The sequence below is a fragment of the Sorghum bicolor genome, chromosome 5, assembly GCF_000003195.3.
Source record: "Sorghum bicolor cultivar BTx623 chromosome 5, Sorghum_bicolor_NCBIv3, whole genome shotgun sequence".
Taxonomy (NCBI): Eukaryota; Viridiplantae; Streptophyta; class Magnoliopsida; order Poales; family Poaceae; genus Sorghum; species Sorghum bicolor.
The window spans coordinates 4,072,932-4,097,247 of record NC_012874.2 but is presented as its reverse complement, the minus strand read 5'-3'; the positions used below and the strand labels follow the sequence as shown (position 1 = coordinate 4,097,247).

Sequence of the window (24,316 nt, the reverse complement as noted above, 5' to 3'; positions counted from 1 at the left end):
GATTGGTTAAGATTGTAAAGAGAATTAACATGATTTTATGTGACACTCTATTTAATGTGCATGACATTCTCATGAAAGGCCGTGTTTAGTTCGTGAACGAAAATATTTCACGACACTGTAGCATTTTCGTTTGTTTGTGATAATTATTTTTCAATCCTGACCTAACTAGGTTCAAAAGATTAGTCTCGTAGATTTTGATTAAACTGTACAATTAGTTTTTATTTTCTTCTATATTTAATATTCTATGCATGCTGTAACGGAAAGTTGGAAGTAAAACAAGGCCAGCGCTTACCGATAGGCCGAGTATCTGGGGCAATCTATCGAACGCTTGGAGTCTCCAGCTAGCCTCCATTGCTCCGCCAACCATCACTGCACTGTTGCCTCTCTCACACGACACGATCTCCACTACCAGCAGCTTCTGCAAACCACCTCGTTGGCCGTGCGCCGCGCATGCCTGGCGTGCATGCTTGCACACGTCGACGACGCATAGGTCGGCGCCATGTCATGTCATGTCATGGCCGCCCCCGGCCGGCCGGCCGTTCCGTCTCCCCATGCGCCCACCCCACCCACCCGATCGGCGATCGAGCCGGCCGCCTCTCCGTCTTCCCAATGCAAGATACTATATAGGAGTAGCCTCCCTCCCTCGGCGCCCAATAACTAGTACTAACTAGTACCAGGGGCAGTTGTACTACCACTAGTGCGAACTGGGAAACTCAAGAACGAGTGAGTGATCAGATCGGCGACCACTGACCAGAGTCCAGATCGAGCTAGCAAAAGCTCGCCGGCCGGGCTGGTTGCCTGACCGCCGCCGCATGCCATGGGGGTGCCTTCCTTCTACAAGTGGCTCGTGGGCAAGTACCCAAACATCGTCGTCCCCGCCAAGGAAGACGACGAATTATTAGCTGGCGCCGGCAGCACGTCGTCGTCGTCGTCGTCGCCGCCGGGGGACGAACAAACCCAAGCTGCAGGCGGCCCCAATGGCGTCTACCACAACCTGTACCTCGACATGAACGGCATCATCCACCCCTGCTTCCACCCGGAGGACCAGGTAGTATGTCGTCTGTATCCTGATGGATTGATCGAATAAGTTCCGATCCTCAACTGAATATCTCTTGATCGACGAGCTGGTAAATGTCACTGATACGCAATGATATTGATATGCAATGCAGGTGTACCCGCCGACGACGTTCGACGAGGTGTTCGCGGCCATGTTCGACTACATCGACCGCCTCTTCCGCATCGTCAGGCCTACCAAGCTGCTCTACTTGGCAGTAGGTACGAACATGTGTATACCGGCCGTATATACTACTAGTACACATGTTTTCAACCGTATTTTTCTTTTCCATTATTTTGTCTTTAGCGCCTTATTTGAACTGCAGATGGTGTTGCTCCCCGCGCCAAGATGAACCAGCAGAGGTCTAGGCGCTTCAAGGCTGCCAAGGACGCTAAAGAAGCGGTAATTTAAATAAGAAACCCCTCGCCGTCCGTGCTCTGGATTAATTGCTTGCAGCTATGTTCGATGCTACAGCTACGATGATTTGCAGGAACTGGAGGAGAAGCTTCTGAGGGAGAAGTTCAGAGCTGAAGGGAGGGAGGTGCAGCCGCGGGAGACAAATGAGGTTTCGGATCCCAACGTCATCACACCAGGGACGGAGTTCATGGAGAAGCTCTCCAAAGCCCTCGAGTACTACATCCGTTCCAGGTTGAACAGTGACCCCGGGTGGAAAGGCATCAAGGTTTAGTAGACGCTGAGGCCCTTGTTTCACTTCTTCACATTTTTGCATTGCTGCAGTGAATATCTTATTCTTATGACAGCTTTTATTTGATATTAATTCATATTGACAGTTTCATCAAGATATCAGTTTCAGTGTGTAACATGCGCCCCCCTGTTTTCAAATTCAACTTGTGTATTTACAGTTAGGCAGGTGAAATATCAAAGTGAACAGTGATAATTTTCTTTTAATCTAAGGCATTGTGTTCTTTTTTTGAGTGGCTAGTTGATAACATATGTTTGATCAAGATCCTGTTTTGGCCAACATGATCATTACTTGATAACCTTCATTATACTTGTGTTCCGAAGGCAATACTCTCTGATTCAAATGTACCTGGAGAAGGTGAACACAAGATCATGTCTTTCATCCGGGGACAACGGAGCCTGGAGAGCTATGATCCAAACACAAGGCACTGCTTGTATGGACTGGTAAGATAGGCTAACTAAATATTTGAATATTTTCTACATTACTGTTCTGTTTATTGTGCCTCGTTTTCACTCTGAATATCATTACAGGATGCTGACCTGATCATGCTCGCTTTGGCATCTCACGAACTCCACTTTTCGATTTTGCGTGAGGTCTGTCAATCTCCTGACTTCATCCATACTATGATAGTTGGAAAACAGCATTTAGTTAATTGGATTGCATTTAGCAAGTGACGGTTAATTGCAGAATTTTGTAAATATTTAGTTGAGAATACTCGTTTTGTTAACTTGGACAGGATGTGTTACGATCGACCCAGCCAGAAAATTGCATCCCTCTATCTAAAGAACTGTTCAAAACTGAAGATTCCTCAAGAAAATGTAGAGGATGGTTCCCCCGCATGACAGAAACAACTGCTAGTAGGGACAGGTCTCCCAAGAAACCTTATCAGGTTTGTTCCTCTGAGATGACAGCAGGGTCTTTCCATTTTACTTTTTTTTTTGTAACACCGCCCCTTCTTGCAGTTTTTGAACATATGGGTTCTGAGGGAGTACCTGGAGCTTGATTTGAAGATACCAAACCCGGTTGTCAAAACGGATATCGAGAGACTAATAGATGATTTCATATTTATCTGTTTCCTGACAGGAAATGACTTCATTCCACATATTCCTTCAGTTGAAATTCATGAGGTGCATATATGCCATCCGATTCTGACAGCTTAAGAGCAAACAGTTTTGTTGTTATCACCAAGGTTTTTAATTTCGTTATCGCAAAAATTTCGGCCACCACCGAAATTACCGAATTTCGCGAAATTCGGCCGAAATTTCGCCGAAATTTTTTTAGAGACTAGCACATGAAGTATACTTTTATTTTTAAAAAAATTAGATCTAAACAAGTATCAATATGATTTATGATTACACATCTATTGCATAGAAGAATATGCAATATAAACAATAGAAAATATGAGTCTAAAGTTATATAGCACATGTATTAGTATATAATAAAATTTCGGATTTTTCTTTCGGCCACCACCGAAATTACCGAAATTCACGAAATTTCGGCGAAATTTCGCCGAAATTTTGAACCCTGGTTATCACATCCTTTCACTTGTTTCCCACGGCAAAAACATGATGGGTTTTGCTACAGTACAACTCTTACCTAGTAAGAGGTAAGAGTTTAAATAAATCTGAGCCCTTGAATATTAAAAGAAATAAAGTAAGTAATAAAAAGAAAAATAAACAATATATTGCTTCCTTTTATCTGCATGTATACATGCAATTTGTTTCCTTTTGATTGTAGCCAACGATTACAACTTCAAGGAAGGCCATCATCGGGCAAGAGATGGTTTGGAGTCAAAATTCAACTTTCCAAGACATACTATCTTATGTTTCTTAATTGGGCATGGTCACGTTACAATAAAAAAAATGTTACATTACAATCATGTACACTTTGAATTGAATAAGCTTCACTTTTTTAATGTTCAAAACAAAACAGATTTAAATTTCCCGTTCATTCATCATGTTCCAACAAATTAAATAAATTTTACAAAATCATTTAGTCACATATTATAAATTATTGTGTTATTATATATACAATAAAATAAAATATGGCTGCACATGTGTGAACTGTGTCCCCCCATCATATGTCCACGTCCATGTTATTAAAAACTCAAGATCATATTTGGAAAGTTAAATCATGCATGCATATTAGATATATATGAAGATATTTTCCTTGTATATCCTATTACCTCTTTGGAGGTAGTATTTGACAATTGCTTCTCAGATTGACGGTTCACAGTTATTTGAGTGTACCATAGCAATACCCAAACATGATTTTTTTCCCCTTAATTTCTCTTGGACGTGGCAGGGTGCAATTGATCTGCTGTTGGAAGTGTACAAACAAGCATTTAACAAAATGGGGGGCTACATTGTGAGCACCGAGAAGGTACATGCACAATCGAATTGTTAATTTCATTGATTAACTGTTTGAGTTATGTTTTGATGTACTTCTGTTGCTACCAAAAACAGTTAAAAGACAAACATGCTGCATATCTTAAAGTTTTGAGGTTGGAAAAGTTTTTTCATGAACTGTCCTTGTGTGAAGAGAAAATTTTTGTTAAAAGATATGAACTGCGAGAGGTATGTTCTAAAACTTATAATCCTTGGGTCAAAGTGTACACAATTGCCAATTGGAACTTGTTGATTACATGCAGAGGTTACAGCGCAATTTAGTGCGCCGAGCTGCAGAGGAATGGAAAGAAAGAAACTATGACAATATGGTGAGGGCTACATACAGCTAAAACTTTTGTTCTGATTACTGTCATTCATTTTTAATCTCAAGCTTTCATTTACTCAGGAAGAAAATCCTGATGGTCCAGACTTGACAGTAAAGTCTTTTTCAACAAACGGTGGTATTTGCACCAACAGCCAAGATGAGTCAGATGTAGGGAAGAGCTTACCTATTTTTTCTCTACTTTTATTGGATATCTGGAAATTACCTTATCACTTCTCCTAAACCTTTTTGGCAAATATCACATCCATATTATTCCTTATCTCGAGTTTAACTCTCCTGTTGCATAGGTAACTGCAAATACCTTGGAGCTGAGGCGAAACTTAAAGGATACTCTTCGTAACAAGCAAGACATTGTAAAAAGTGGAGCCTGTAAACATGATGCGGTTAGTAGTGCCTATTTGAGTAAATATTTCGCATATGTGCAAAGCTTGACATGCCATTGCAGATAAGATTGGGATTTGCTGGGTGGAAATCTCGATTCTTCAGGGAAAAGTTTGGTGTGGAAAAATCTAATGAAGTTGGGAAGCTGAAGAATGACATGGTTATGATTTTTTCCTGTCTCTGTGCAAATAAAATTTTAATACCAGTGGGCGTTCTGAAGAGACATCATATTGTGTTAACTTTCTTTGTCACTGGCTTAATTTAGGTTCAAAAGTATCTGGAAGGACTTTGTTGGGTGCTGCGGTACTATTTTGCAGATGTGCCATCATGGAGCTGGTAGGATGTACATGTTTATGATCAATGCTTTCATTTGTCATGTATCTCCTTATACATTTTAGTAGTCTGCTTTCATTGTTCTGAAATCTGAATGATGAATAGTTCAAATAATTGTTAATCTTGATAAATAGTTCCTCGTAAGTCATATATGACTGCTAATTCTTATGGATATATTGTACTAGCAAATGTTTCCATTCTATAATGTCTATTTTGTTTTTTCTGCAGGTACTACCCCTTCTATTATGCTCCTTTCACATCTGATTTTAAAGGACTATCACAGTTCAAGATATCTTTCACCGCTGATAAGCCACTAAGACCATTTGATCAGCTCATGGCAGTTCTTCCAAAAGAAAGGCACGTGAAACGTTCTCTGTTTAGAATGCACATTCTTCATTGCAATCTTTTAATGGAAGTTTTAAGTTTATTTTCTTTTGCAGCTCATGTGCACTACCAAAGTGTTACAGAGAACTGATGGAAAATGAAGAGTCTTTGATAAAAAAATTCTACCCGTCAGGTATATTTGTCACTCTAGACTCATCATATAATCTGAATTCTGAATACCATGTTACTGAACTAATTGGGCATTCATTTTTCTTACAGATCTACAGATTGATACCCATGGGAAACGTTTCTTGTGGCAAGTAAGTCATTTATATATGAATTCATAATTTAAGACTAGCTTACTCATATTTTTACACACATCAGCTGGGTTGTGTAGCTAAGCCATCATCATTCAGTTTCTACATTTAACCCTTCTTCACTCATGCTAGTTTTCTCTGAAATAAATTATTTCAGGGTATCGCAATGTTGCCATTCATCGATGAAAAGCTGCTGACTTCGGCTACCAAGACGGTGGAGGACAAACTTGCAGTAAAAGAAATTGCTTACCTTCTATGCAAATTGTCTACTAGAGTATGTTGCACGTGACTATTTTACATTGTTTGTATTTTGTAGGTGCATGAGATAAATAGAAACACAGTTCGGCAAGACAAGATCTTCCTGAGGAACTCAAATACTACGCCAAATGGTTCAGCTTTTGTGGAGACATCTGACTGTTCATCAAAAATGCTTCCGTTGGATCCATCTACCAGGTACAATCAAGTCTGAACTGATGCTACGTTGATATGCATTTCTTTTATTTCTGAGCAACTTAAAAGAATGTTGCTAAATCCTAAATTTCATTCCAAATAGCGAACTTGGAGGGCGGCTGTCGCCTGTTGACGACGATAGTATAAGCTGTGGCTTCTTCCGTTCACCGATAAGAGATCTACAGGACATTAGAAACGACCAGACAATGTATGCTTTCTCTTGACCCTGTCATATTCAGTTTGTGCATTTCTAAAAAAAGAAGTCATCCATTAATTTTCACTAAATGTTCCTGTAATCTTGTGTATGTTTTAGATCATTCTTGTTCTCCAACCCAGAACCAGTAACAATTATTCCAAGACTACTTGATAATGTCAAAAAACCTGAAAAGGTATATTCAGATTTCCCTTTAGCTGCACATTTTCCATTGGTTCGTAGGGCAATTTGCCACCATACCTCCGATCCATCTTCATCTCTGAAAGAAACCATGTCTTGTGCAGACTGTATCTGAAACTGAGATTTCTAAGAGGCCGCTGTGGCACACCTATCCTGGTAGCTGGCCGCCGCCTGAAACCATCTCAACCATGACAGAACCGCAGCCGATGATCAGCGGCTTTGGACGTGGGAGAGGGAGAGCCATCGCTGCCGAGACAGCACTGCCTAGCCGTGGCCACGGGAGAAGTTTCTATGGGGCTGACATGGTTCAAAGCCATGGAGGCAGCAGGAATGACAGAGGTGGCGCCTACACATTCGGAAGCGCTTGTGCAGGAAGAGGGCAGTATGGTGGCGCGTTCCAGAGGCAGCAGACGGCTTGGCGCCCAGTTGGGAATTCAGGCGGCCGTGGTGGGAGCGAACAGCGACGTGGTTGGTAACAGAATAGAGATGAGAGGGATGCGATGAACTAGCTTATTTTTTTTGTCTCTTGCGTGCCTCACCATTTTGTCTGGAACATCAGTAGTGCTATGTTAATTTCTGAAATTATCTGTGATACCTCAAACTAGAGGTACCTTTTGTGTTGAGACAGAATGCCTTTTTGTGTTGCTAATCTTGGGTCTCGCAGCTTGTTCCATTTCGTCCTGTTTGTATCTGACTTTTGTATAGCGAATGCTGTTTCAGGAACAAGGCTCCATTGAACAACAAATCGACTTTGCACAATAATTTTAGGATTTATTTCGATAAGAGAGGTTTTTTTTTGACTGAAACTGGAGGGGAGGGGTTTGCACTCCTACAGAAATTTATTTAAAAAATAAGGAGTAAACGTTTAGGTAAAAGAAACTAAAGGAGAGGTAGGGGAAAGAAACAGGGTACAAGCTGCAAGAAGAATGATTTTTCAAAAAAAATACAAGCTGCAAGAAGGCAGCGTTAGGGAACCAGGAAAAAAAAGAAAAGAACAAAAGCAGCAAGACTATTAGAAACCAAGCTAATCTAGACTTGGAATCTATGGCAAGGGATATAGTGTAAACTTATTTTCCGTACAAACTGTATAAGCTCTAATCTGGACCGCAGGATGTTGATCAAGGGGGCGCATGAGAGAGGTGGAAGGAGGGATTTGTAAAAGTGCAATTAAGAGTGGGCGGTTAAGTGCAAAATTGCCCAATCTCTCCGCGCCCCTGGATCAACATCCTGTGGTACAAATTAGTATTTGCACAGTTTGCACGAGAGATGAGTTTGCACTACATCTGTTGCCGCAATCTATTGCTCAACTAACAGGAAGTAACTCCTTTTAGCCCTCAGCAACAGCAATTGGCATTCAACTTTGAAGTTTTGTCTTGCAATTGGTAGCGATGAGGTTATCTGCCTGAAAATTAGATCATTCCTGGACTTCCAAATTGTCCAGGCCATCAGGATTATAACTTCCATGAAGAACGGTTCGTCTAACTGATCCTTAAAGTTTTGCAAGTTCTGAAAAAGGCCTACTTGTTGCTGTACCTGCAGGTTGTCGATAAGAGAGGTTGAATCAAAAGTCTTCACTCTTCACCCATGTTTAGCTCAAACATAGTGTCAGGTAACTAATCCAATGCAAAGGAAAGGGCCGGGCCGTGCTGGTTCGGACTACATGAGGAAAGCAACGATTCAAAAAAAAAAGGGATTGATGAATTATTCAAAACTAGCAAACAGGCTCGTGCAGTGCAAAATGAAAAAAAAATTATAAAACGTTCATAAAGATGATGATGAAAATAATACGTGCTTCTCCATACCCATAAAGAAAGTCGTTTTGAACAATATTTAGGTCAAACATTGAGAATATAAAATCATGAATAATTTTTAAGTTGTTGAGTTTGAAAATATAAAAACTATATGGATAGATTTGTCTTGAAAAATACTTTCATAAAAGTATGCATATATCACTTTTTGATAAATATTTTTATAAAAAGAAAGAGTTAACATTAGGCTTTGGAGACCGTATCGTTGCCCTAAATGACTTTCTTTATTGATATAGAGGGAGTATCTATTTATGTATTCATATCCTACATAATTTAAAATCTAAAAATAGTTCATGATAACAATGACATCCACTATATAAGTTAATATTGGTAATAATATAACAATGTTTTATTATGCATGCATCAAATTACAATCTTTATATATCTTTCTCTTGTTGCAAAGTAAATAAAGATTTTTATACATACATATATTGTAACTTTAATTTTCATACCAAATGTTACATATTGAGTTTTGTGACTATCTTTGAGGATAAAAGAATCTTTAAATCTAATACTTAATTAAAGTCGATAAGTGTTCGTTTCCAATTTTGCAAAATTTATGTTTATTCGTTGATGACTGATGGGAGACCTCTCTCGATTTTATACATGTCAAACCTCATCGAGGATTGCAGAAATAGAGTTATTTGGACAGATTGGTTAATGAAGTGCTCAAGATTCAATTCACGGTTTGATTGGCTAACACCATCGGTAGATCCAAGTTATAGAAGAATTCTAGTTTAAATTAGATCAATAACTTGGTGGTAAAATTCATTGATTGGTAAAAATCTTTGATTTTTTGGCAAAGATCAATGGTTTAAAGACATGTAATGTTGTATGTATTGTTTGTTTTTACACTCTATAAAAAAGGACACTAGAGGAAAGCGTAGAAAAAAAAAACAAAAACAGAGATGCATGAATGGGAAGGAAATGAAAAACGGAGGACAGAAAAGGGAAAGAAAAACGGAAACAGGACACGATAGAAAAAAATATAGAAAAAGAAAAGAACACAGACATGAAAGAAAAAAGAGACGAAATTATGGACGGAAATCACTTGACAAAATAGAATGAAAAAAATGGAGAGAGCGAGACGAGAACATGAGAAATATAGTTTTGGTTCTTTCATCAACAAATAATCCTTCAAATTTTAGACCATTGAAATGATGACACTGCCAAGAAAAACTAACAGATTTTAAAAGAAAATTCTATCAGATCAACCACAATGTTTTGGACTGGTTAGTCCATAAGGGGCAACTTTAGTGTTAGTGGACTTTAGTTATTGTTGTGACCATAATGTTGTAGTCCACATTAGTAATATAAATGGGTAAAGAATTGGTCCACTAACATTAAAAAATTCATTCAAAAGCACAATCAACCAATCATCAATCTCTCTTTTCTTCACTGATATTTTCTATTCTATTTCTTATGGGTAGTCCATAGCTTTTTGGGTAGCTTTTTCTATAGACTACTATAGGACTAGTTCCACAGTGTTTCAGCTAGCTTGTACAGAATATTTAAGTCCTATGGACTGCCTTTTGCACACATTATGGTTGCTCTAACATAGGTCAATATGAAAAAAAAGATCCAAAACCCATTAACAAATACTCCCTCCATCCCAAATTATAAGGCATTCTAAAAATTTTGGAGAGTCAAGACATGTTAAGTTTAACCATAATTATAAAAAAATTATAAAGATTTATGAGATCAAGTGGATACTATGAAAATATAATCAATAAAGAATCTAATGATACTTAGTTAGCATCATAAATATTATTATTTTGACATATAAATTTGGTCAAATTTAAGATACTTTGACTCTTCAAAAATTTTGAAGTAACTTATAATGGAGGGGGTACAACCAAACTGAGCCTAGTTCTCCTCAGAATATTATTTCCCTCAGCAACTTCTAGTGCAATGCCACTGCAGCTGCATGCCTATTTCAAAATCAAAATAGTAACGGGCTGGAGGGGGAGTATGCAAACTTTTGTTTTATTATAAAATTTCTATGCATTTATGTTTCATTTGATTAGGAGAATGAAAGATTTGCTGTAACAGGCCTGATTTTCTTTAGCAAATGTAACAGGCCTGAGTATACTATACAAATTGAGCCGATCAACACACAGCCCAAAGCCCGAGATGCTCATGGGCTACAAAAGTTGGGCTCAAAAAAAAGGATCATATCTATTCGTGGTCAGATTAATAAGTACCAAAAGAAGGTTCAGTTTTTGCTAAAAAAAAAATGAAGATTCAGTTGCTTGCTCGTGTAATTTTCTTTTTTTTTTCTTTATTTTTTCCACGTACTTGTTCTTATTTTTCTTAACATGTAATAGTGTCTGCAGGTTGCAACAACAGAACAACAACGATATTCATACAGTTTATCTAAGCAATGATACCAAATAAACAGTTGAATCATGTATATTACACCACCGTACATCCACTCAATCATATTAAACTATCGAACATGCATGATGTGTGTATATTCATTCAACATCATACACCATAAATATTTCTGTTGCGGTTGCTAACGTAAAATCATCAAAATAGAAAAATATTTATCTAAACAATTTATATTTTTGAAGCATCTATGGAACTTAGGTTGCGATAATTATTACAAAACCAATTGAAGAAAAATAAAACATGTATATGAAGTTGTTTTTTTGTGACTAACATGTATATGAAGTTTACAATAGCAAAATGCCTTATGTATAAAAAAACATGCCGAGTTGATTTTTCATTTCCTTGTAAGAGTTCGTGTACTCTTATAGCCATGGGCTTACGGAGGGGAAGTTTGGCAAGGGTTCTATGAGCACCTCCAACAACTTGGCTATTCTTGTTGTGGATGCTATTTTAGAATTTATATAACAAAAAGTAGACTCTAATATATGTTATCTGGTTTTGTAAAATAGAAAGTTGGAAGCTCACTCACGTGTCCCTACCCACATCTCGTGAGACTGGGAGGGGCATGCCAACGTCGCGCCCGCCGAGAACCCACCTCGCTGGCTCGTGACCGCGTCGCTGACCCCTTGTGCTCCACCTCTTCGTGCTGCCCCTGCACGTGCTATGGCTCCAAATCATGACCATCCTCAATGGGATCCATCCAGGAGGTGGCAGCACCGCTCGTGCTCACCGCTCGATGGGGCGCTCACCGCAGAGGCCCGGTGGCATGCTCCTCTCGCTCCACCCTGACGTGCTCGTGTACACCTTCGGTCTGCGATGGCGCACCGCGAGGCACGTACCACCTGGCGCTGGACCGTCATGCCTACGTCTGCCGCAGGGCGTCTAGGTCGTCGTCGCCCACAGGCTCTGACCATAGGCCAGTGTGGAGCTCGCCGATGCTGCCTATGCATATAGCTCGCCATTGTGGACTAGACAGAGCTCGTCGAGGCGGCCTGCATGGAGCTCAACCATGACCACTGTAGCTACTCAACGCTGACGCCCTGCATGTGTTCTATGAAATGATTATGAGAATGCTTGGGGGTAATCTTATCATGTTACGAGGTCCTGGTTCATCCTACTCTTTTGTACAAGCAACCAAACACATTCTTAGTTGAGACTGGCTCTATAGGAACATGCAACCAAACATAAGGAGTTGCAGCATTTGGACCTGACTCTGGTTAGCAACCAAACACAAGGAGTTGCAGCGTTTGGACCTGACTCTGGCTGGTCATAGCTAGGCCAGCCAGATACAGGCTTCCAAACATGCCCTAAACGGCTTAGTTCCTTGCTAGAGTACATATGGAGGAGCCAAATCTAGTGAAGAGCATAAAAAAGTGGTTTCGCCAGTACCTAATTTATTTTTAAGAGGAATCCGGTGAAATATAAAAAATAGTAGTTTCATTTACTTCTATTTTTTATTTTGAGAGAGGAGATAAAAATGACTCTGTGCTACAATGCATTGAGGGACATAATAAAACTAGAGCTCCACCGAACTATTTGTGGTATCGGCCTAACTAAGTCACATCTAACCCCGTCTAATAAAGGAGTAATAAGTAGCGGTCATATGGGTCCTCCTCCTAGTACTCTTCTAGTACTGTCATAACTCATAACCTCCTAGTACTCTTCTGGTATTGTCATAACAAAAAACAAAATTGCGCTAAGCGATTGCTATATGCATCACAAATGGCAACAAAAATAGAAGATCCAAATGCACTCAGACATACCCTAAGACATCCGATGGACAACAACCAATACGTGTTCTACATGAAGTGGGCACTGCACAAGTACACCAGTAATGACACATTGGAAGGAGATCGAGCGATGTGCATGCTTTTCATTTTATATGCACTTGTTAATTCAATGAAGTACACTGCACACTACTATTTAGGTAACATTTATGCATTTCAATACCTTTTTCTTCAATGACAGTGCCGAGGCCTTGGCACTTGAACTCCGATTTATAGGACTGCAAGAGCAACTAGCTAGCTTCATCATGGACGAAGTGGTCGCAGAGAATGAAATAGTTCCATATTTTATCTTTGGGTAATGTGTGTAATTGTAAAAGCAATATTATTCTAATTCTAAATGGTTTAATTTAAACTGTATATATAGATTGATTCAAACTCGTTGTAACTAGTATAATCTTGATGGCAATAAGATATATGTGATGCATTAATAATATTATTAAATGTAAAATATTAGATAGTAACCTTTGTTTGATTGTATATATATAAATTAGAAAATAAAGGTCACTGTAGGTTGAAGCAACTAACCCGACAATAAGTATCATCCTATCACTACCGGGTAGAGGCTAGACCCGAGACGAGAGTGACACTCATCCTATCATTGTTGGGTCTAGCCTTACCCGACGGTGATATCTTACTATCACTACCGCCGATCAAGTTTGATTCTGACAGTGATACTAGGCTGAACCCGGCAATAATCTACAAATTTGAGCTAGTGAAGTGGTTCAAGGTCCAACATACGAAATGTGATAGCTATCTTTAAGGCATACCTTAAAATTAGACAGCATTATTCTACAAAGAGAAACAGTGTAGAAGCTGTTAACCACCTTGTTAAAATCAAAGCTCATGACTTATTCAACATCCATAGGCGCTGATACAATTATTGGAATTATTTGGTGTATGCTTGGAGGCTAAGGGATTAGATTATATGCCCTTTCGCCAAATGAAAAATGGCCTTTCAATTACCGAATAGCGCAACTAGAGAATAATGGACACGGATTTGTATAGCATTCTAGCTACTTGGAACCCCACAGGTTCTAGTGGTGTTGGTTTCAACCTACCCAGTGAGATACATGATCACACTGAAATGCTTTAAGCAGCACCAATGAATTCTACAGAATAATTGTTACAGATAGGCTAAGAATTTTTTTTATACTGCCCGTTGCATGAATGTGCATGTTTGAAGTTTCCTGCTAAGGTTAACAGGCGAAAGGTGGCCTATTTTTGCCAAAGCACTTGTCTTGAGTTTGTAAAAAGTTGGCAGCACTTTGGAAAGGTATGGAAAAGGCAAAGTGTCATGAAAGTTGATACAGCCCCTCCATTATCTCCAAATTAATTGTCCTGACCGTGACCGTAAAATATTCAGAGTATGTGCGAGTTAGGCCCTTCTGCGGTCACTTCGATGTGACTGCTGTCAGCACTCAGCATGTGTACTGTGTGACTAAGCTCAGTAACTCGACGTTTACCAATCAAGTGACAATGTCACTGTGTGACTTTCAACAAAGAGTGTATCTAGAATTTAACATAAACTACTGAAAACAAATGTTCCTTTTTTCATATTGCATCGTTTGCGTTTCGAACTTCTATTAAGTTTGTAAAGATATTTCTGAAAAAAAAAATCACCTACATAATACCTTGCTTTTGTTGTAGTGTATAAAAGTTGTGTTTCTGGACTGAGGTTATGTCCATGTTAAAAAAAACTTCTGTTGCTAGGTAACAATGGTAGATGAGTTGTTTTGCTGGTTCTAGATTATGTACATTCCTCTGTCCCCGAAAGCTTAAACTTCTAGAATCCATATCAGTCAAACTTTTTTAAGTTTGACCAACTTTATAGAAAAAAGCATCAATATCTATAACATAGAATGAGTATCTTCTGAAAATATATTCTATGATAAATCTAATGATATTAATTTGGTACTATAAATCTTTGCATTTTTTCTAAAAATTCGGTCAAAGTTTTAAAAAGTTTGACTTAGGACAACTCTAGAAGTTGAAGCTTTCAGAGACAAAGGGAGTACATCCATTAGTATTTGATGTTAATGTCATCAAATATTAATGATGGATTGAGGAGTATATATGTCACTAAAATCTCTATAGAGACAACAATGATGGTAAATAATGTTGTTAAAGCAACATGCATATGAATCATGATTACCTGTAAAATGTGAACACGATATATATCTTAGTGGTATTTGTAAAGTTGAAGAGTGCTCAAGCTAATTATATGTATCCATATCGAGACACTCTATCATATATATTATCATTTTTTAGCACGGAAGCATAAAATGTATGCCCCTTTTTCCCAATGTGCGGTCCGAGCACCTTTTCTGACGTCTCACTTTATCATTGGATTAGAAAACCTCGAGGCCATCGTCATGACAACACATGACAGCCACTCGCTTATGCTTGTCAAAGGATAAGACACGCATTTAGGAGCTAATTAAGCAAGCCTTTTTAAAAAATATATATATGTGAAAGCCTCTGCTAGGCTTTGTTGAAGCTACTGGTATAGCTGATCTGGTATGTAACCACATATAGCAAAGTTAAATTCTCCGAGAAAAAAAGATGCCTAATAAAGAGTTGTTGCGTTGATCAAACAAGCATAACTAGGACACATCCTTTTTCAAATGGAATCATGAAGAGGGACCCTTTGTATTCGAGCTTAAGAACTAATAACCAAATATAGAGACGAAGTTTTTGGTCGCATAAATATTGTTTGGTAGATCCCACTATACTACAAACATAGTTTCTAGTGATGAGCAACATACATATGAGACGGGCAAGCAAACCGCCTCTAGTAACTGAAAGGTTCTAATATGGCTAGAGGGGGTGAATAGCCTATTTAAAAACTCTACAAACTCACTAGAGCAAGAGGTTAGTAAAAAATAAAGCGATGCTTTTTGCTCTAGCTCTAATAGGGTGTTTGCAAGCCACCTATCCAATAAATCTAGTTGATATGATCACTAGGCACACAAGGGCTATGTCACTACAAGCTACACTAGTGAACTATGCTACACAAGGCAAAATAAGCAACTAAACTAATTATACTACTTTGCGGTAAGTAAATGGATATGATGGGATATTTATACCGCCGTGTAGGGGATGAACCAATCACCAATATATAAACAATCAAGCACCGAGAGAATGCCAAACAAACACAATTGAGACACCGATTTTTCTTCCAAGGTTCACATGCTTGCCGGCACGCTACGTCCCCGTTGTATCAACCAACACTTAGTGGTACGACGGCTAAGAGGTGTAGCACGAACCTCGTCCTCACTAGGACACTGCAAGAACCTACCCACAAGTGAGGTAGTTCAATGACATGAGCAATCCACTAGAGTTACCTTTTGGCTCTCCGCCGGGAAAGGTACAAAACCCCTCACAATTACCGGGAGATGGCCACGAACAATCACCAACTCGTGTCAATACTCCTCCACTGCTCCAAGTCGTCTAGGTGGCGGCAACCACCAAGAGTAACAAGAAAACCACAGCCAAATCAATCCTCAAGTGCCACTAGATGCAATTACTCAAGCAAATGCACTTGGAATCACGGTAAAGTTTTCTTTGCCCTTGAGAGCATGTGCCATCACTCTCCTACCCATTGGATTCGCTTTGAGAAGTGTGCAAACACACATCTCAATGCGAATCTGCTTTGAGATGTGTGTTTGCACACTTCTCAATGCGAATCCAATGGGTGGGAGAGTGAGGGCATATGCCCTTAAGGGCAAAAAAACTGCGTCTTGGAATCACTCTCAATCTCACAAAGATGGTTAATCTATGAAGGAGATGAGTGGGAGGTGTTTGCTTAGGCTCATAAGGATGTCAAGTAGTCAAGAATGCAAAGAGAGTGAGCCCCAAGCCGGCCAACAACTATTTATTATAACCCCCTCAAACAGAAAGAGCCATTAGCTCTTTCACCTGGGAAAAAAATCAGGGCCACCGGACTCGCTGCAGGTGAGCCACTAGACGCTCAAACCCTGCATCTGATGCTTAGAACACAGCCACATGCATGTCCAATGTTTGAATCTCGCGCGTCGATCTCTAACGGTCACATTCAAAACTACCAGACGCGGTCAAGTAGGCACCGGACACGTCCGGTACACAGCGGACACGTACGCAGAGAGGTTGTCAAACGCGTGGGGTCATCGGACGCAACCACCGGACTCTCTCCAGAGCGTCCGGTGCTCTCAGTTAGAAACACTCGCAACTTTCTTGCTGACATCAACCTTCACCGGACGTGCGAACAGTGTCTGGCCTGCGTCTAGTGCTGAGCGTTCGATGCTCGCTGTTAACTTCGCCACAGACTGATAGCACACCGTCTAGTGACCCCGCTGTGTAGTCCAACTAGTGACAGAGACTGACAGCACACCGTCCACTGCTCATAGGTGGTAGACTTGCTTGTCTTACAAAAAGAATGTAATAACAAACAAAAGAGCAGTCCGTCTAGTGAACCCACTGTGCAGGCCTAATGAGCCACTTGTGTGTCATCTTCACTACCGGATCCACCCCAATGTTGTCGGGCAATGCCATAGCCCTACCGAATTCACCTCGTCCGTCCTCATGTACAAGCCACTAGATCTAATCTAGTGCCACCACACTAACCTCACTTAGCTTGGAGATCCACGTGCCACCACATCGAGTCTACCCTATGAGGAGAGAAAGAGGTAGATGAGTCAGGAGATAGAAAAGATATAGATCAAGAGTTGGTAACCATGGGTCTGCAAGGCCTCCCGTGCTAAGGGGATCTTGGTGGTGTGGCACTCGGTGCAGGCCTTGGGCTCACTAGAGGCCAAGGGGTGCTGATCCATTGTCTCACTCCCTTGCTATGGCAAAAAATAGCACAAATAGGATCCGCTCCCACCATTCGAGCCATAATGTAATTAAGGATCATGTGCCTATGATCCATATCTTTTAGTTTTGGTGAGCGTTAGATAGGTTATAACAGGTCCTAGGGACGCAAGAAAAGGAGTGGCACAAAAGGTCAGTGAAGAAACAAAGTAAAATAACTTAGTATGCAGAAGGTGCACATGGTGTCCGGTCTCCATCCACAGTTCGAGCCGCATATCTAGTGAGGAAAGCTCGCATTAGAGCTCACCTTCTCAACAGAGGAGTCCATCACCCTTTAGCATTAGGATCGACCAACCTACCATCATAGGACCACTCCCATCCTCTGCTACCTTGATCTAGGCTCGCGTGGCATACTAACTTGAACCCTCCAACGCATGCTGCCACTCCAAGGCCTCTGCACTAGAGAGGGGGTGAACCCCTCATGACACCTGATGATGAGGGAGGGTGACGGGATGGTGTTGCCACCGTTAGAGGGAGAAGGTGGCAGTGGTGAGGATGGAGAGGGGAGGAGGCATGGTGTGTCTGAGAGAGCAAGAGGTAATGTGTCTCAGTAAGGCATTTGGGAGAGAGAAGTGAGAGGTTAGGGTTTTGGGACAATTTTTTATGTGTGAGCCAGCATAATGCGTCGGCTGGGCCTTGGCCTATTTACATAGAAGAGTCTCCAAAAATATGCTCTATTTTTATAGCCAGAACCCTTAAATGATGTCTCTGTTAGTTGGTTTTATTAGGTGGCCTGGTTGTTTTTTTTTGTTATTTGACATCCTCCGAAAATAGGTAGTTCTTTTTGGAGACCATAACAATTTTAGATCACCTTTGAAAGTAAACGCGGTTGTGTATACTAAAATCATTTTTGTAATGGTGTATATATAGAATAGAGAAGGAAAACAATATATATGGGAGAGGTTTATAATGTATAGCGCGCTTGGTCCAGTGACAAGTGTCTCCGTCCCCCACCCCCAAAAAGCAAACAACTTATATCGCCCACATATAATGTATCTGATCTAGATTTATCGGTTTCTTCAAGTGCTAGTTAATAAATGTAGGAAACAAATGCAACCATACGACAATTGTTTTTTTCTTGATTTGCATGAATCTCAATATAGAACGAATAATGTGGTGCGACATACTCATTCCGTTTTAAATTGTAAGTAGACACATAGTTTTTGCTAAGTACCTAGATACACACTAATCAATCTAGATACATATAGTAGTAGAGAAGTTAAAATACCTCAAAATTTGGAATGAAGGAAGTACCTAGCTAGCTAGGGAAAAAATGACCGAATAGCAGGGCGTTCGTGCAAGCGTCCCGGCATGGTAGGTAGCACTGGCCCGAAGCCCATGCCATTTTCTTGTCCACGCGTGCGTGGTACCAAAAGTACCAAAGCCATGCATCAAGATACGGCAGTATGGCAAAACTTGGATATGCCATCATATCATACGTGCCCACGAAATTCTAGGCCATGCATATCCATGACAAAGAACGCTGCGTGCGTATATATGCATGGTAGACGGAGAGGGGACATTGCTTGCGTGGTCCTTGGACCAAACCGTACGTGCATGCAAACCTTTTACCTGAACAAACCCTAGTACATGCGTGCCTGTACGTAGTACAGCGTAGCGTTACTACTGCGTTTATTCCAAATTATAAGATGTTTTGGTGTTTTTGAATTCATAGTTATCTAAATACATAATAAAATGTATGAATCTAGAAATAACAAAACGCCTGATAATTTGGGACTGACAAAGTATATCTGCAGAAGAAGCATGGTATGTAGTAATAGTATGCAGAAGAAGAACCCTATTTACTTATATGCTTTCGAGAAGAAAGTAGCTAGTGTGTGGCACTCTTCTCCCCTTTTAAGACGAAAGCAATTAATATTAAATAATCGCAGGGGGTAATATTGTAAGGATTAATAAGCATTATGGGATACACGTACGAAGTGATCAATAATAATGCTTGCGAAAAGAATAGACCATATCATGTGATAAGGATTACAAGGACAACACATACACATGCTGTTGCACCACGTACCATCTCACTCAGATTTCGACAGATATCGTCAATTTTTATATAAGAAAAGTCGTCGTACACGACAAATTCCCAACTTACACTTGCTCCGTCTATTTTAATGAGACGCTGTGAGGGATGCTAAGCTAGCCGGAGATAGATATATTATCTTTCCAAGATTCTAAAGCAACATGCTTTAGGGTCTAATGACCAAAGGATGCTGTATGCTTATCTCTCTAGCTAGTCGTTAACCTTTCTTATCCCCCCTCATGTTAAGCTAGCTTTCTCACGCCACTACTTTTTAAGATGGGAATGTGGATTTGGAAATCTAAACTAAAGCACAGAAAGGAGCTCCTCTCTTTTTCCCAAATGGCATCACCATACACTAAAAGCAAATACCTTTTGATCATCTCCATAGCAAAGATTGCTCCCCCCTTGCCTTCTAAAGTGCCTTCTCCTTTCTACAACCACGAAGTCTTTAATCATACTGATAACATATTTAATTAATAGCACATCGTTCAAATTTGTTCACCATCTGCTTCAAATCGGAATGCTCCTAGATCATAGTCGTGGTCCATCGATGTTAATAGTTATATCAGCAGCTGTGTCTACACACCTAGACCTAGAGAGTGATGAGATGGTCTTACAACAATTATATATTATACGAACTGTAAGTGATATCCATAGAGAGGGGACATGTGTGTGTCACTACTACAGAATGAGGCATTGGTCGATGCCCAAAATGGCCAAAAACCTCGGCCTTTTTGCGGCCCGGGGTTAAAGACCCCTTTAGCACCGGTTTGTAACACGAACCGGTGCTAAAGGGTCCTGCCCAACGGCTACTGACATGTGCTGTCGGGGCAGAGACCCTTTAGCACCGGTTTGTACCACGAACCGGTGCTAAAGGGGTCCCTTTAGCACCGGCCAGAGCCACGGGCCGAGGCAAACCCTTTAGCACCGGTTTGTGTTACAAACCGGTGCTAAAAGGTAACCCTTTAGCACCGGTTTTTGCCCTGAACCGGTGCTAAAGGTCCGGTTTATAGGCCGGCTCCCTCCTCCCCTCTGCCCATTTGAAACCGAGAGCACCATTGTTGTTCTTGGAGCTTCTTCTTGCTTGTTCTTCATTTGTTCTTCATCTCCAACGCCCATCGTTGATCTTCTTCGACTCCGTCATCGTCTCTTCGTGCTTGGAGGTGACTAACTTCAGCCTTTCTTGTCTTTTTCATGTTGTTTTTGGCTTGTGATGTTCCCATCATTTTTTAGCTCAAATCCACTTTGTTATTTTGAATCATTCACATGAATTAGTATCCATATATATATATATATCATATTTCATGGTTGACCTAGTTTTAATGTATTTTGCAAGAATAAATTATAGTATATTTTTATGATCATAGAAAGTAGGATAGTTCAAATTAATTGGTTTGTTAATATCACTTGATTTATTTTTATTACTACATATAATGTCCATTGTATCATACATGTTTACTAGTAAATATGGAATTTATAATTGTTTTAAAATTGAGTATGGATAGTAGATGGCAACCGTGACCGGGTCTTCAGTCTCTCAACGGGTTCAAAAGCGATACCGTCCGGAACTCCCTCTCATTACTTGTGGCAAGTGTGGGCAGAAGATTTTGATGGAGTACAAAGTGTCGAAAGAGGGAGTAAACAAGGGTCGTATATTCTACAAGTGTCTAGATCGTAACATTGAACACATTAAGAAATCTTTTGCACAGGTGGTTGAGGCTGAAGGTGGTGAGGCAGTGAGCCGACGAAAGGAGTTCAATGATGTTGATCAAGCGAATGATCTATCTATTATAGTTGGGATCGGACGCGAACTAATTATGTTGCTTAAGTGCATTTTAGTTTTGTTTTTTTAATGCTAGTTGCGATTGTATTTGTTGTAGCCAAGCTTTCCTAAATTAATCAACTATGTATCTTAGACATGTTGTGCAATAAGATGAGAAACTATATGTGTGCATGGTTTTCATAATATATATGTTATCTTTAATGCAGATGGTAACACGTAATTGGATGTATAATGCCGATCGGCGCTCCGAAGAGTTCATTAATGGCGTGCACTATTTCTTAAGTATGGCCGAGTCAAATAAGAGGGACGGTTTCATGTGCTGTCCATGTGCCGTGTGCAAGAATTTGACGGAATATTGTAACTCAAGAACTCTTCATTCACACTTATTAAAGTCTGGTTTCGTACCAAACTATATTTGTTGGACCAAACATGGAGAAAGCAGGATTATAATGGATGAAGGTGAAGAAGAAGAAGAAGAAGAATTAGACCATGCCAATATTATTGCTCAGTACGGTGGCTTCAATGATGTTGCAATGGGGGGAGATAATGAAGAAGAGGTGGCGGCAGAAGATGATCGGGGCGATGATGCTTTTGGTGATGCCATCTGTGATGCACAAAGAGAATGTGAAAGTGATAAAGAGAAAGCCAAGTTCGAGCGCATGCTAGAGGACCACAGAAAATCGCTATATCCCACCGCTGAAGAGGGGCAAAAAAAGCTAGGTACCACACTAGAATTGCTGCAATGGAAGGCAAAGAATGGTACATCTGACAAGACATTTGGGCAGTTATTGAAGATCATAAAAAAGATGCTTCCGAAAGGCAACGAATTGCCCACCACTACGTATGAAGCAAAACAGGTTGTCTGCCCTTTGGGATTAGAAATCCAGAAGATACACGCATGTCCTAATGACTGCATCCTCTACCGTGGAGAGGAATACGAGAATTTGGATGCATGTCCAGTATGTAAGGCATCACGGTATAAGATTAGACGAGATGATCCTGGCGATGTTGAGGGTGAAGAACGTCATAGGAAGAAAATTCCAGCCAAGGTTATGTGGTATGCTCCTATAATACCACGATTAAAACGTCTGTTCAGAAATAAGGACAATACAAAGTTGTTGCGGTGGCATAAAGAAGACCGTAAGATAGACAATATGCTGAGACACCCTGCCGATGGATCCCAGTGGAGAGCGATAGACAGAGAATTCCCAGATTTTGCAAATGATGCTAGAAACTTGCGGTTCGCCTTTAGTACAGATGGTATGAATCCTTTCGGTGAGCAGAGCAGTAGTCACAGCACTTGGCCAGTTACTCTATGTATCTACAACCTTCCTCCATGGCTATGCATGAAGCGGAAGTTTATTATGATGCCGGTGCTTATCCAAGGACCGAAGGAACCTGGCAATGACATAGATGTCTACCTAAGGCCATTAGTTGAGGAACTTCAACTTTTATGGAGCAAACCAGGAGTTCGCGTGTGGGATGAGCACAAACAAGAGCACTTTGACCTGCGAGCATTGCTGTTTGTAACAATCAATGATTGGCCAGCTCTGAGTAATCTTTCAGGCCAGTCAAACAAGGGATATAATGCATGCACACATTGTTATGAAGACCTGGACTGTGTATTTTTGAAAAAATGTCGAAAGGTCGTGTACCTTGGCCACCGTCGGTTTCTTCCTGTGAACCACCCAGTACGAAAGAAAGGCAAGCATTTTAAAGGCAAGGCAGACTACCGGACCAAACCTCTCAATCGAACCGGGGATGATGTACTCGAAATGGTCAAGGATATAAAAGTGGTATTTAGAAAGGGACGAGGCAGCGAACCTATTCCTAAGGATGCTAAGGGACACGTACCCATGTGGAAGAAGAAATCCATATTTTGGGAGCTACCTTACTGGAATGTCCTAGAGGTCCGTAACGCGATCGACGTGATGCACCTGACAAAGAATCTTTGTGTGAACTTGCTCGGATTCATGGGTGTCTACGGGAAGTCTAAGGATTCACTTGAAGCACGACAAGACTTGCAGCGCATGAAAGAACGAGACAACCTGCATCCAGAAAAGACAGATGATGGACGTCATTACTTAAGCCCTGCTAGCTACACTCTGAGCAAAGAAGAGAAGGAAAGCATGTTTGAATGTCTTAGCAGCATCAAGGTCCCATCTGGATTCTCCTCCAATATCAAGGGAATAATTAATGTGCCAGAGAAGAAATTCCTGAACTTGAAGTCCCATGACTGTCACATTCTAATGACGCAATTGCTGCCGGTCGTTTTAAGAGGAATTCTACCTCCACACGTACGTCTAGCCACCGTAAAGCTATGTGCATTCCTCAATGTAATTTCTCAGAAGGCAATCAATCCAGAGCAACTAGCTACTCTGCAGAATGATGTCGTTCAATGTCTCGTCAGCTATGAGTTGGTGTTCCCTCCATCCTTCTTCGATATCATGACACACCTCCTAGTTCATCTGGTCAAAGAGATTCGTATTCTCGGTCCTGTGTTCCTACACAACATGTTCCCCTTCGAGAGATTCATGGGTGTCCTAAAGAAATATGTCCATAGTCGTTCCCGGCCAGAAGGAAGCATTGCCAAGGGCTACGGAACAGAGGAGGTCATAGAGTTCTGTGTTGACTTTATTCCAGACCTTGACCCAATTGGCATTAACAAAATACTAAACATTTCTTACAAAATCATTGCAAATTATAAAAATACAATAAGATATTTAAGTTTAAAAATTTTCATGTGTACATTAAAACAAATTACAATATATGTCACTGTTTAAAAAATATTATGCAAAATATTTAATTTACTATACAATTTATAATATAAACTGTATATATAAAACAATTGAAAAATCCTAAACTAAAAAAATAGGCCTTTAGCACCGGCCCATAGTGGGAACCGGTGCTAAAGGGTCCTGAAAATTTCAGGAGCCCGCCCTAGCGCGCGCTGGATCCTTTAGCACCGGTCC

General features: G+C 40.3%; 1 protein-coding gene across 1 annotated transcript; it reads left to right on the top strand.

Moving 5' to 3' along the window:
* LOC8070651 (5'-3' exoribonuclease 2) lies at positions 632–7,162 on the top strand. Its single transcript, XM_021461911.1, has 23 exons — positions 632–1,048; positions 1,170–1,275; positions 1,380–1,456; positions 1,545–1,736; positions 2,081–2,200; positions 2,288–2,350; positions 2,494–2,646; positions 2,720–2,884; positions 4,062–4,139; positions 4,223–4,333; positions 4,408–4,473; positions 4,551–4,706; positions 4,775–4,870; positions 4,933–5,028; positions 5,134–5,204; positions 5,430–5,558; positions 5,642–5,718; positions 5,805–5,845; positions 6,000–6,074; positions 6,159–6,295; positions 6,396–6,500; positions 6,606–6,681; positions 6,791–7,162. The coding sequence occupies exons 1-23, from the start codon at positions 818–820 to the stop codon at positions 7,160–7,162; spliced, it is 2,793 nt and encodes a 930-aa protein (XP_021317586.1). The 5' UTR covers positions 632–817.